Source organism: Artemia sp. Qi Xiang Cuo, chromosome 4 (assembly GCF_049724085.1).
Source record: "Artemia sp. Qi Xiang Cuo chromosome 4, ASM4972408v1, whole genome shotgun sequence".
NCBI lineage: Eukaryota > Metazoa > Arthropoda > Branchiopoda > Anostraca > Artemiidae > Artemia > Artemia sp. Qi Xiang Cuo.
This window is the reverse complement of record NC_142797.1, coordinates 38,340,481-38,355,771: the sequence shown is the minus strand read 5'-3', so window position 1 is coordinate 38,355,771 and position 15,291 is coordinate 38,340,481. Positions and strand designations below refer to the sequence as shown.

The following is a 15,291-nucleotide window of genomic DNA, read 5'->3' as shown; positions in this document are numbered from 1 at the left end:
GTGTGTATCTCTTTTTTATTATATATTGACAATTGTCTGAACGAAATTAGTTGAAAACCAGTGTCCGAATAAAAGTCCGAATTGGTTTTTTTTTTTTAATATGAAACTGGTAAACCTGAATAAAGGGAGCAAAGAATAAATAATACAAATAGGGAATAATGAAGAAACAGATATTGTGGTTCAAGATTTTATTTAAAAACTTATCTTTCTAGAATGATTGGCCAAAATGATCTGATTTTACTAATATAACATCTCAAACTGGAAAAGCAGGTCGTCCCCGAATGGGGTAGGAGTGTGTCGGAAAGAAAGATTTAAGGGAAGTGGGAGCTTCTTGGGAAGATGTAAAGAGGAAGGCTTTGAATAGATTGAGATGGAAGAGAGCGTGCGTAGCTGTTTTGGCCTCGGGTGACTTGACACTGCAGTGAGTTATTAGTAGCAGTAGTTTAGTAGTAGTAAACTAGGTTTGAATTCCTCATACGTTTCGGCTCTTCGTATGATCATAGTCTAGCTGTTTTTTTTATCACCCTTATCATTGCTCATTTTCTATTATTGGTAAGTTAAGCTACTAATTATATGTATTAAATGATTTGTATATATGATTAAATTCAGTGAAATTAGTAAGAATAATGTAAGATCATAGGCAGCGCTCTAGCGCTGCCTAAGTAAAGAACGATGTGGGCACAATGTGTTTTTTTTTCTCCACCCGGGCACTTCGTATCGAAGGAGTTTTCGTAGAAACTTCGAAAAGGGCTCATTCGATTGGAAATTGGAGTGGCTAGGGCCCTTTTTAATAGTCGAAAGTGATTGGAGGGCAACTAATAAGGCGTTGTCGTAGAAACTTCAAAGAAGGCTCATTCGATTGGAAAGTCAAAGGGCTAGTGCCCTTTTTAATAGTCGAAAGTGATTGGAGGGCAACTAGCCCCCCGCCCCGACCCATCATTCCCCCCACCACAACCAATCAAAATTTTTATAAAGTCCTTTTGCAAAGATTGGTGGATATTAGGAGGGAAAATATGTTTTTGAGGATGACACTCCCCCAATACCCTCGGGGCACGGATTTTAAGCTATACCCTGGGGGCAGATGAAGTTTTTATAGAAGACGTTGTCGTAGAAACTTCAAAAAAGGCTCATTCGATTGGAAATTCAAACGGCTAATGCCCGTTTTAATAGTCGAAAGTGATTGGAGGGCAACTAGCCCCCCACCCGCGCCCATCATTACCCCAAACACATCAAATCAAAATTTTGAGAAAACCATTTCGTTCAGCGTAGTTGATTTTTAGATAGAAAATATGTTTTTGAGGAGGACACTCCCCCACACTCCCCTACAACCCTCGGGGCATGGGTTTTAAATTATGCCCTGGGGGCATATAAGGTTTTTATAGAAGGCATTGTTGTAGAAACTTCAAAAAAGGCTCTATCGATTGGAAAATCAAATGGCTGAGGCCTTTTTTAATGGTTGAGCTTTATGGGGCGGTATCTAGCCCCCCCCCCACGTGCTTCCTTCCCCAACCTATTAACCCACAACCTTTTTACATTGCTATGGTGTTCAGCGTATGTGATTTTTAATTAGAAAATATGTTTTGAGGAGGAAACTCCCTCACAACCCTCGGGGCAAGGGTTTCAATTTATGCCCTAGGGGCATATAAGGTTTTTATAGAAGGCGTTGTCATAGAAACTTCAAATAAGGCTCATTTGATTGGAAATAACTAACCCCCCTCTCACGCCCACCTTTTCATAGGCAGCGCGCTAGCGCTGCCTAAGTAAAGAACAATGTGGACACAATGTGTTGTTTTTTGGTTTTTTTTTCTCCATACCTGGGCACGTCGTCGTAAAAACTTCGAAAAGGGCTCACTCGATTGTAAATTGGAGTGGCTAGTGTCCTTTTTAATAATCAAAAGTGATTGGAGGACAACTAGCCCCCCCCTCACGCCCATCATTCCCCCAAACACATCCAATCCAAATTTTGAGATAGCCATTTTATTCAGCGTAGTTGATTTCCAGATAGAAAATATGTTTTTGAGGAGGACACTCCCCCACAACCCTCAGGGCAAGGGTTTTAAGTTATGCCCAGGGGGCATTTAATGTTTTTCTAGAAGGCGTTGTCGTAGAAACTTCAAAAAAGCTCATTTGATTGGAAATTCAACGGGGTAGTGCCCTTTTTAATAGTCGAAAGCGATTGGAGGGCAACTAGCCCCCCCCCCACACCCATCATTCCCCTAAATACATCCAATCAAAATTTTGAGATAGCCGTTTTGTTCAGCGTAGTTTATTTCCAAATAGAAAATATGTTTTTGAGGAGGACACTCCCCCACAACCTTCAGGGCAAGGGTTTTAAGTTATGCCCTGGGGGCATATAAGGTTTTTATAGAACGGCATTGTCGTGGAAACTTCCAAACCAGCTCACTTGGTTAGACAGTCATAGGACTCGTACCCTTTTTAATAGTTAAAAGTGATTGGAGGGCAACTAGTCCCCACCCCACGCCCATCATTCCCCCAAATACATCCAATAAAAATTTTGAGATATCTATTTTGTTCAGCGTAGTTGATTTCCAGATAGAACATGTTTTTGAGGAGGAAACTCCCCCACAACCCTCAGGGCAAGGGTTTTAAGTTATGCCCTGGGGGCATATAAGGTTTTTGTAGAAGGTGTTGTCGTAGAAACTTCAAAACAGGCTCATTTGATTGGAAATTCTACGGGCTAGTGCCCTTTTTAACAGTTGAAAGTGATTGGTGGACAACTAGCCCCCCTTCCCCCCGTCTCTTCTTCACCCAAACACATCCAATCAAAATTTTGATACAGCCATTTTGTTCATCGTGATTGATTTCCGGATAGAATATATTTTTTTGAAAAGGACACTCTCCAGCAACTCTCTGGGCGAGGGTTTTAAGTTATGCCCGGGGGGCATATAATGTTTTTATAGAAGGAGTTGTTGTAGAAACTTCAAAAAAAGCTCATTCGATTGGAAATTCAACGGGCTAGTGTGCTTTTTAATAGTAGAAAGTGATTGGAGGGCAACTAACCCCTCCCCCACGCCCATCATTCCCCCAAACACATCCCATCAAAATTTTGAGATAGCCATTTTGTTCAGCGTAGTTGATTTACAGATAGAAAATATGTTTTTGAGGAGGATACTCCTCAAAACAGAGGGCTGTGTGAGGGCTGCGGTGCCCTGAGGGCGCCACAGCCCCCAGGGCAAGGGTTTTAAGTTATGCCCTGGGGGCATATAAGGTTTTTATAGAAGACGTTGTCGTAGAAACTTTAGAAAAGGGCTCATTCGATTTGAAATTCAAAGGGCTAGTGCCCTTCTTAGTAGTCAAAAGTGATAAGTGATATTTGTTGTTGTTGTTGTTGTTGTTTAGACCAGGACACTTCGTATCGAAGAAGTTGTCGTGGGAACTTCGAAAGGGGCTCATTCGATTGAAAATAGAAAGGGCTGATGCCATTTTTAATTGTCGAAAGGGATTGGAGGGCTACTAATCCCCCTTCCACTCCCACCCTCCCATTGGCCCATTATGTTTAAAAACTAATTATTGCCTCAAGATTAAATCAAAATGCACTGTGATAATGCGAATTCCCAATAAGGCATCTCAGCAGTATCCCAAGAACAACTGAGGGTATTATGTTCAAAATTTCGAGGCTACTTCTGCTCTTAAAATTTAACCAAATCAAGATAGTGTAAGTGTATCAAAGCTATCAAAGAAAGTAAACAGATTTTTTTGCGAATGGTGTCAAGTTTTCCATTTCAGGTCAACTAGAGGAGGTATGAAACTAAGTTAAACAGTACTATTTATGTCCAGATTTTTAAAATGGTGTATGTAGTTAAAAATTGCTGAAAATTTTTCTCCAGTATACAAATAGCAGGCCAAACTATAAAGTCTTAAAAAACGAAAAGATTTAAAGTGTTATTTTCTTTTTCCCTGAAAAGACTATGTCAATATAACACGAACAGAAATTAATTAAAAAAAACTTTTTCATTAAAATAAGTTTTTCAAAGAAAAGTAAAGAACTCCATTAAACAAAAAATGAGCAAAAATAAAATAAATAATCTACCAAGCTCGAAACTACGACAAATCAGCATCGATAACTAAATGAAACCCAAAATGAACAGAAATTACAATAAATAACCGAGTCAAACTCAAAACGAGCAGAAATTCACATAATTTGGCCGCAAAACCCCTATGCCTTCCCTAGAACAGAAAATGTTTTGTATTCTACTGAAAAAAATTTAAATGTTTTTCCTTTTAAAACTTTAATAAATCGAATAAATTTAACATTGTGGTTAATAAATATCATTACGTCTATATTAAACTAAGAATTCACATTAGTTTGTGTTTTTTCCAATAAAGTATAAATTGTGTTCTGCCCTTTGGAAGGCACAGGGGTATTGCGCTCTAATCATGATAATTTCTGCTCGTTTTGAGTTTGACTCGGTTGTTTATTGTAATTTAAGTTCGTTTTGTGTTTCATTTATTTATCGATGCTGATTTGTGGTAGTTTCGAGCTTGGTAGATTTTTTTATTATATTGTTGCTCATTTTTTGTTTAATGGAGTTCTTTACTTTTCTTTGAAAAACTTATTTTGTGGAAAAAGTTTTTTAATTAATTCAACCAAAAAAGGCCAATAATATTGAAAAGAAACAAATTATGACAAACTGTATTACTGTGCTAAGCGCAAAAGACATACCACAATTTAATGTTTTAATTTTTGCATCTTATAAAATCTGAACAAATCATTCGACATTTTCCTAGAAAAGAAGCGAGACCTTTTAAGAAAGTAGCTTCTTCTGTTCCTATAAAGCAGGGTCGGTCCAGGAATGTCGGCAGCCATATTGTGTCTTCCAAGAAATAGAAAATTGAGCAGAAGATAATCTATGGTGCTTTAAAATGGCGTAGTAGGAAAAAAAGATTTGTACTCGGAAAACAGCAGTGTTACCTAGAAGAACCAGGAACATTTCCAAATAGTTTTTTTCTCTTTTTTTTTTAATTCAGGCGTAAATAAAGGTTTCAGTTTTCTTTAAGACCAACATGAAATTTTCTGAAGTCATCTTAATTTTTTTTTTTCTTTTTAGTTGTATAAAAATATTAAGAGCTGATTATTATTTACTTATTTTCTATTTTTTAGGGGAGTAACTAAGTCGGAACTAAAGCTTCTAGTTTCTATGGATATATCGTGAAATTTTCTGGAGTTAGGCGGGCTGCATTTTTAATTTTTTATTTAATTTTGCAAATAAACAATTTACGACTAGGCTTGTATAAAGAATGCACATAATTCTACCTATTGTGTCACTATAAAAAATGAGTCAATTGTCCTCGGCTCAATGTTAACAAAAAAAGAGCGATTAATACAATGAAAACACTTATGACTTCTGTTCAAATTCTACAATTAGCTTAACGACTATGCCGTGCATCCTAAATGAAGATCTTTTCCTCCCTTTCTTTGTTTTTCCTAGACAAACTTGAGTTCCTTTGCTGTGGCTAAGAGTATATCAGCCTAGCAAGCATTTGGCTGTGCTTATTGTAAAGTCACAATTATCTTTCAAAATTTGCTTGTCCGCAGTAGTCGTCCGTAGTAGTCTTTTAAAATTTAAATGGCACAAAATTCCATCGAATGTAATTTAAAGTTCCTTGGAGTGATTTTATGGTGAAAATTTGTCACCGCAACAGTCCCCCATTATGATATTTTGATTGTTTATAGATAAAATACGAGCAAATAAGGTACTGCGCATCATTGATAATGGGGAACATACATGATTTAAAAAAATGGTCAACCTTAAAACTACTGCAACTAGTGCTAACAGGTCCTCGGGGCATCCGCTTGTGGTCAATACTGTTCCACACGCTCCTCTTCCACCAAAAACCACTGAAATTGTTGGCCTACAGAAAATCAATAGGTCCCGCTTGGGCAGCCATAAAATTGGGACGAAAGAACTGCTGAATAATTCCAAATAGTGTTTGAGTTTATTTATAAAATATAGAACCAAATAAATACATGCACGTTGTACAATAAAAAAAAAAAAAAACCTACGCATTTTAAACGTTTAATTAGTGGATTGTCGCATAAATATACCTTTTTAGTTTGGTAGATTACAAAAATCATTCCTAGACCAAACACCACAACGATAAGACTAACGGAATCTCAGCCAAAGACTGAGATCACGCTTTGAAGAAAAAATAATAATTATATAAAAAAAAAGTCAGAAACGTTGAACTGGCTGGCCACATGTTTTATTGTATATTTTTGTATACTTTCCAAATTTATTTTGCTATTTTACATAATACCCGTTTACTAACATTATTTACTAATTAAATAGATATGATTTATAAGGATATTGTCTGAAAAATATCCCCAAGGTTAATTTTTTTTTCCAATAATTCTTTTCTTTTCGTGGTAATTCCGTGACGTATCGTGATTTCGTCAAGTTAAAAAAGCAGTGGCTTAGACAAAAGTTTTCAACATATGATTTGGGTTATAAGCAATAGAAAACCTAAAAATTTTACAAGGTATGGGTCTTTGCTGAGCTAGGAGAATTGAAGAATCTTTTAACCTGAGAAAATTATTTCTATTACAGAAGGATGGCATAAATAAGTCTTTGAATAGGAACATTTTCTATATGTGTTTCATTTTATAAGCTTGTTGCTTTCCTAACTTTCCCTTTTTTTGGCACCCTATACATACCCATAATTATGCATAATATGTATCTACCAATAATATCCATTATTAAACATGGGTTCTATTTTAACAGATACATTTATTCTCAAGAAATGCAATTTCTTTCATCCCTTGTAAAAATATTTATTTTTGTAACTGTGATACTTATTGTTTCCAAATACTGTATACTTGGAAACTGACCCTGGACATTTAGGATAGGTTTTCCTTCCTTTTAATATAATCTCGAATTTCTGTAAAATTGAATAAAGTCTGACAATTTAGTATTTTCGAAAGATTATACGGTACTATGAGTTAAAGTTGTACCCTAACCTCCCCAATGTGTGAAAAGTGCTTGTACACGTTTTTAGCTTTAAACGACTGCATGGGGTATAACTGATATGCTGTATAATGCTATAAAATATTCAACATTATAAGCATTGACTATACCTTTATTTTATTTTTTTTATTCTGGTGAGACAAGATTGGACAAATCTAACAGAGTCCTCGGAAGGAGTTTAGATATTTAGGATTCTGCTTCTTGGATGACCAGTCACTTTTTACCTGTTTTTTTGAATGGTTCAGATTAAAACACTGCAATTATCAACCGAAGAAAATCAGGCTTTTTGATACTTACCTACTTACATTGAGCGGGAACCAGACGAAAAACTGTCCTGATTGGCACCAATGGATTTTGTAATCACTTCCCACAACCACTTTGATCTGTCGGCTGCAGCTTCTCAGCGATTTTCAGACAGTCCCTGCTCCATCTCCGACCCTGCCTTTGGAAGCCTTCCCATGGTTCAAGGTCCTCTTTGAATATTGGCCAAAGATTTTTCGTCTGTCCTCCCGGCTTTCCTCTCCAGGATGGAGCTGGCTCACAGGATGTCTCAACATATCTTACATTTGGAGCAACGCAAGGTGTGGCCAAGGAGTTTGAAGTGATGTCTTTTGGTGACTAGAGATAGCTCTCTAGACTGGCCACAACGGCTTTTCACTTTGATAAGGAGACAAGATATTTTCAGGAGCGTCAGAACTATGAATTGTAATTCCAAGAAGAATTCAGAGGATTCCGAAAATGACTAAACTGGATTTTTGGTTTCTAAAGAAATCCGAATTTGGTAGGTACAATATTATGAAAGATGGCTGATCTACTCTCTTACTGAAAAACCTCTACTCGCCCTTAAAGTGATGTTTACATAATTTCTTTACAAATTATGGTTGCGACTTCTCGCTAAACCATATAGAGATGAAGAGAATGTAGAAGGTTAATTTAATTTGGAAGAAATATTTTTCATCGGAATTGTCTTGTGTAAGTAAAATATAGGTGGCATGTAATAACTTATTGCCTGAGTATAAAATACATTACTCCAGCCTGTATTTTCATCTAAAACTGTAAATAAATATTTATTTAACGTTAGGTGCACAGTCTGAGCACTGGATGCTCAGGCTGCTACTGCTCAGCGCTTAATATTGCAAACTGAGCAGTGCTATGTTTATATTACGTCTACTATTATAGTACTGCCATAATATAAGCTACTCACGACACGTCCCCGCTTTAAAGTAATTCATATATCATGTTAAAGTCGTTTTCCTTCTGCTGATTTATAAAGGTATTTTTTAGCTTCTGAGTCTTCTTCATAAGAGAACTGTTTACATGAGCTTGGAGTTTTGCTGCTCGCCTTTGATTAGAGTTCAAAGCTGCAGTGCTGCATTTTAAGTGTTAGTATTTTTATAGTTTTCCTCCTAAGTTTCCTTCGTTTACTTTGTTTTATTTTTCCGTTTTTTTCGTCTCCCCATTTTCACACTTCTTTTGAAATTAGTTCTTATTAATAGCGTATATTCCATGTTTCTTCCATCTTTTGTAAATGACTGTAAATGTGTAACTCTTTTCCCCTGGGGATTGTTTTTTGCATCGTCTTGTTATAATTTCAGGCAATTTTGAATGGACGTGATAGTGTTCGAAAGGTCCTAGACTTTTTTAATGCCAAGGGGGGTGCCGATGCTGAAGTTGTATCATCCTATCATGGTCTGGTTATTGAGAATTTTGAATGTGAAAAGTCCATTTATACTGCAGTTGAAGTTACAGCTGGTAATAAGTAAGTTTTTAGCTTAGTATTGTTTCATCCTCGTTTCGGGAACCAAATTCTTGTTCTATCGGACTCTGTATCTGGGTAATGGTGTTCGATATTTCAACAAATATGTGTTAGTATTACTGGCAACTATGATACAGAGTAGTGATAATTTTTTTCTGAAGGCAACTGGTGGACCAATTTAACCATCAATCGATGGCCCGAGGTTATAAAAATGCTAGCAATTGCTCTATAATTTGTAATTTTGAAGAATTATTCTATAAAAAAAAATAATGTAATTTATAAACAACATAAATATAAAAAGCTTGTCAAAAGTATAAAATAACGGGAACTTTTAATAACCTAGTTAGCATATTTGACCTTGAATAAACTAACTTCAGCATGGTGAAAAAAATATCGCTTTTAATCTCATCACAATCATGTTGTGTATTAGATTTGAACTTACGTATAAAATTAGTATGAACTGAAATAGGTAATGTACGAAAATAGTTTCCAAAATCGTTCATGGATCATTCAGAAAATAGTTTTAAATGTTGAAATTGAATTCGTTCGTTTGTGTCATTTGTAGCCCAATAAATAGGACAAGCGAATCAATAGTATGAAATTGCGGGACTGCAAAAATGTAAACTTGTTCGCTTTTGCATATTTTACAGTCGAATTTGTTTGTTTAAACTGTCTTATGGTATGAATTTGTTAGTTTTAGCATATTTTAAAGTGCGAATTTGTTCGTCTTAACTGTCTTATGGTGCGAATTTGTTCGTCTTAACTGTCTTATGGCACGAATTCGTTCGTTTTAATTGAAATCTTCGTTCTAAATCAAGATGTGCCCAGCATGTGTTTTGCACTTGATCGCTGATATCCAGTAAAGATGGCATTTAAGGGTACTTGGAGTCACCAATTATAAACTTAGGACTAAAATGCAATGGGAGCGTCCTAATCGAAACACATATTGTGGCCCATATTTTTCATTATGTCTTCCAATTTCCGTCATAAATTGTATTCAAGGATTTCTCTACTCTTTTTATTGCAAGATGCACTTTGAAATAAAGAAGGTTTTAATGAAAATATCGAAGTGTCATCAATTATTCGGGCCAATATTACTTTTTGCTTTTTTTTTTTTTTTTATAAAAAAGCTTGATTTTCTAGTCTTTCTGGTTAAAAAAAGACATTTTTGGGCAAAAATTACAATTTTTTCGATTTTGGCTTTTTTCATTTTTTACTATTTAAAATAATGAAAAACATTCCTCTTTCGAAAGTGATTTCAAAGATGTACTTATTATTATGGTTGGGCTCATCACCCAAAAGAAATTCATGTTATGAAATTTTTTGGGAATGTTTTTTTTTTATATAATGTTCTATAGTGTGAATTATTTCTAACTGGCGATCACGAAGTTCATAAAGCTATATATTTAGAATCAACAGAGACTTCAGTATGCAGGTTTTTTTTTCTATAATTAATATAACAAAATTTTTTAATGAAAATTCCTTTCGATGTTTAGTCCAAGGGAACTTTTCAACTAAAACAACAGAATTTACACGTGCGTTTGTTTTTTATTTTTTTTTATGTTTTAAGCCTAAGATATGGAAAAAATATTGACCTTTATTTTAAGGAAAAAAAAAAAATCTTTGGAGCCGTTCAGACTCGATTCATAGTTGGTAAAAGTTTTTTTTTTTTTTTTTTTTTTTAATGTATGTATGTATGTAAAGAAAATAGGTTAATTGGCTAATAATAATATTAGCCAAAAAAAGGAGAAGAAAATCTACTAACCTGCTATGCATTGAATTCAGATGTCTCAAGAAGTTTTTCCTCGTTTTGAAATAGCTTTAATTCTATGCTTTTTTGTTTTTTATTTTGCATCAAAAGGAATAGAAAACATCCAAGCAAAATAGCTTTCGAAAAGATCTCTTTCTTTATACCTTGAGAAAACGCCACTTTTTAACCTGTTACATTTGCCATGCTAAAACGAATGAGTGAATTAAGTCCCGTGTAAAATAATTCCTGGCCTAATTATGTACGAAGAAAATTCATGACTTAAGTACATCTACGATTAATACATTTGGTTTGTCAAAAACATAGCAAGGACATAATGACAGCAATAAATAACCATAGCCGGAGCATTTGGAAGTTCTACTTTTTGTTTTTCCGTTTCCAGAATCAGTGAATGTCTATTTCCACCTTGAAAGTTCGTAGGTTTTTCTCTCATAATTTCTCACTGTTTACTGTTTTATTTAATTCTCTTGAAATTATAAAAAATGTTAACCCCAAACGGAGAGGAGACCTCATTAAGTTGGGTATATAAACAGTAGAACATATAAAAAAATATCTCGTCATAAAAATAATAATAGCGAAAATTCACTTGGTTAACCAAACAACAATAAAAAAACATAAGATAACCCCAAAGAAATCAGTAAATGCTGCGCTGGAGGGGGGTGGAAAGCCATCCCAGCATGGGAAAATTAAAATAAACACACACAGAAAAATGTAATATACTTTGATATCCCATCACTAAGGCTCAATATGCAATCTTTAATATTTCCTTCTTTAAATTCAGCTGGGATTTTCGGGACGAGTCAATTAAAGTTTTGTCAGTCCACTTATATCTCTTTAAAATTAATGGTATTTGGTACCTAATTGAAAACCTAAAGTTTTCACGATTTCTTAATTAATTAAAAATGCTTTACACAGTATTGTCTTTGGATGACTGATTTCCTGCGCCATTTACTGTGACTGCAGTAGCGGTGACATAATCAGTTGTATTTCTTATGGTTAGAAATTCTGTTGTAGATGTAGAGTTTCATACAAGCTCATCTATAAACTTAAAAAAAAGGGTTTCATAAAGCCCTATGGTCTGGAATGGTCTTGTCGTTTTATAAATGGCTCACTTACAATCACGCAGAGATTTTAGCTGACCAGTTTAATTCTATTAGAATAAATGCAAAAAATAGATATCATAGGCAGCGCAGGTGCGCTGCCTAAGTAAAGACTGATGTTGGCACAATGTATTATTTTTTTTTTTGGTTCTTGATCTTAGACCAGGGCACTTCGTATCGAAGGAGTTGTCGTAGAAACTTCGAAAAGCGCTTATTCGATTGGAAATTGGAGTTGCTTGTGCCCTTTTTAATGGGTGAAAGTGATTGGAGGGCAACTAGCCCCCGCCCCCCCCACGCCCATCATTCCCCCAAACACATCCAATCAAAATTTTGAGATGTCAATTTTTTTCAGCGTAGTTGATTTCCAGATAGAAAACATGTTTTTGAGGAGGTTACTCCCCCAAAACCCTCAGGGCAAGGGTTTTAAGTTATACACTTGGGGCATGTAAGAACGATGTTGGCAAAATGTATTATTTTTTTTTCTTTAAACCAGGGCACTTCGTCTCAAAGAAGTTGTCGTAGAAACTTCGAAAAGGGCTCCTTCAATTGGACACTGGAGTGGCTTGTGCCCTTTTTAATATTTGAAATTAATTGGAAGGCGACTAACACCCCTTCCACGCCCACCATTTCTCGAAAAACATTCAATCAAAATTTTGAGATAGCCATTTTGTTCAGCGTACTTGATTTCCAGATAGAAATTATGTTTTTGAGGAGGACACTTCCCCCACAGCCTTCAGTGCAAGGTTTGTAAGTTATGCCCTGGGGGCATATAAGGTTTTTAATGATAGAATTGTCGTAAAAACTTCAAAAGGGTCTCATTCAATTGAAAATTGAAATGGCTAGTGTATTTTTTAATAGTCGAAAGTGATAGGAAGGCAACTAACACCCCTTCCACGCCATTTACCTGTAAAGTATATTATATTTTTTTTTGAGGAGAGGGAAGGGGGAATGAAAACGATACAAAGTAAATTTTGAGGCTATAGTTTGCTAAGTTTCGTGGATGGAGGGATTCTGTGGACTATTCCTGTAGAGTTGGGTTTTTTGTGTCATCCTTTGTTAAATCGTAATTTTTGTTTATTTTTTTAAGCTATCCTTTTTCTTTAGTTTGTATCTTATAACCTAGTTTTTCCATCACATTGTCGGCTCAGATGATGCTGGTACAATTTTAGGCTACACTTTGCTGAATTACCTAGAGGGGGAGTTCCTTTGTACCATGGGTTGGCAAGCTTTTGTTTTAAAAGGATTAAAATTTTACGTGGGGATATTACGCGGGCCTCACTTAAGGCACATGTCGTTACACTGTAATGTAGAATTGTATGTATACGATAATGGTAAGAGTATATCTACGGTATTTATATATAAATATTTTAGGTTTAAAAATACAACCCTTAGTATATATTTTTACGACATTTATTGTAGTTAATGCAATCAATGAAATTTTTGTTGTTGCATTTGAAGTGCAATTTTTTTTAAAATTAGCTTGTATTTCTGTAGTAGAGACGCGTAGTATTCTGTCCAAATGTACATGCAATAACCAAGAACAGTGTTTGTTCTTTTGATAATTTAGAATTGAAAAAGTTTGCTAAGAAACATATGTACTACCAAACATAGTAATTATTTGCTGGGCCAACCTTTTTAAATCCTAGTAGTTTTCAGAGGGCAAACTTTTATACAAATCCCCCAAGTTTGTTTTTTCCTTAAAAGTTATTTTAAGTGTGGTGTCACTTAGCAAATCTATGGCGTTGATTTGAAAATCAGTTGGTACACTATTGACATCCACTGCGAAGGTGTTTTCGAAAATATCCATCTTACGTGAGACCTTTTTTAAACCAGCAAACCGCTTTTCAAACTGAGATTGAAGCTGAATCGATGCACTTTTCATTTTAGTATTTTGCCAAACAAAATTTATATCAGCTTCTACTACTGCTTTCTTTCAATTTGGAAAATAATCGAGCTTTTCTTTCATCGATATGCTTGATAAATAATGTTAGTTTAATTTCAAATGCAATTTAATTTCTTAACATCTGAGTACGTCTGGCATATAAATTTATTTTTTGCATGTAAACGAGTATTGAGTAGATTCAGTTCTGTAATCAAATCAGTTAAAACCCAAGATCTACAACCCACTGGTAGTTGTAAAGTCTGGGTTTTACCTTTCCTTTCATCTCCATGAAGTTAAAAGTTTTTTTATTGAAATAAAAAATCGTTGATGTACTGATCCTCGGCATAGCCATCTTGCTTCACAGTAATACATCACATCACCATATTCATGACACCAAAATTAATAGTAGATATAACGGTATCCATTATTTCTCTCTACCATAAAACCTTGTAACACAATGCTTCTTGATGGACACTGCCGTGAAATATATATGGAACTTCAGTTCCAGACTCTAGAAGTTTGCTGTTGACTCTTCCAACGACACCTTTATTATGACAGCTCATGTTTTTTCATCCGTCCGTGGTGATGCTGATTAATTTATCCCAGCTCAAGCTGTATGAAACCAGAGCTTGTTCCAAGTGATGAAATAAATCCTCCCCCTTTCTAGTTCCGCTAATACAACATATTTTAAATAACTCCTCATATACATGAAAGTTTTCATCAATCCCTCGTACAAATATTAGGAACTGCGACGTATCTCACACGTCCGTACTTTCGCCGATCGCAAGAGAGAAGTACGTAAAAGACTGCGCTTTGTCCTTAAATTGTTCAAAAAAGTTAGCTCTCAAGTCTTCGGTGCGGCGGGTGCAAGTTCTAGTAGAGAGATTAGTGTTTTCAAAAATATTTTTCTGTTCCAGGCATACTTCCACTGTACCACAAACACTAAACTGAACTAAAAAAGAAAAACAAAGAAAATCTAAAGCCGAAATTTTTTTTTTGGGGGGGGGGGGGTATTTCCCGTACTGTGAGGTAGGTTTACTCAGAAATAAAAATTGTAGCATACCAAAATAATTGGTCTGGATGGTTGAACATCAAACTAGCTATGCTAGATGGTGTTCACGGATTTTTTGAGAATGCTAGATGGTGCCCCTTTCACTCCGTTGTGTATTGGTATGGTGTGTAATATGTTACGCCAGATGCGTTGCGGCGAGGATCTTGTGGGCCACACCAAGACGCCTTGCGGGCCGCATGTGGCTTGCGGGCCGTGGATTGCCGACCCATGCTTTGGACCATTCTCAGAGGGAAAAGGTTTTCGAGTCATCCCCTGTTAATTAATTTTTTATTTCTAGTTTTAAAGTTTTCCTTTGTTCTTAATTTATAATTTATAATATAGGTTCTTCCATCACATTGTCGATTCAGATCGTATTGGTACAAAAATTTTGAAGGAGATGAACAAACAGAAGCTGCCAGGTGATGTCACTTTCATGCCCATTAACAGGCTTATTGTTAGGCCTCCGAATTATCCTGAAAATAATCGGGTAAGATCCATATCTGCTCTGAATGGCTGCCATTATTTCAATAGTCCAACGCTATTTAATTTATAGTGATATAATAATGGAGATTTGAGAATTTAATTTAATTATTACCCGTCCTATCTCGTTTTTAAAATAAAAATAAGCTTCTAAACATCATTCTTATCTAGGCTAAACTTGTTTTGAGTCCCAATAAATCAGAATGATAGAATTAAGTGAAGGATTGTAAGCTAAATTAAACAGCTGATAGATTGACATTTTGCAAGC

The 15,291-nt window shown here is 35.3% G+C and overlaps 1 protein-coding gene across 1 annotated transcript in view; it reads left to right on the top strand.

The window, feature by feature from the left end:
* SMC3 (structural maintenance of chromosomes 3) overlaps window positions 1-15,291 on the top strand; it is a 123,570-nt gene that overhangs the window by 53,189 nt on the left and 55,090 nt on the right. Inside the window, exons 13-14 of the mRNA XM_089088295.1 lie at window positions 8,582-8,745; window positions 14,886-15,030. Coding sequence (XP_088944421.1) covers window positions 8,582-8,745; window positions 14,886-15,030 — 309 coding nt within the window. The remainder of the gene's footprint in view (window positions 1-8,581; window positions 8,746-14,885; window positions 15,031-15,291) is intronic.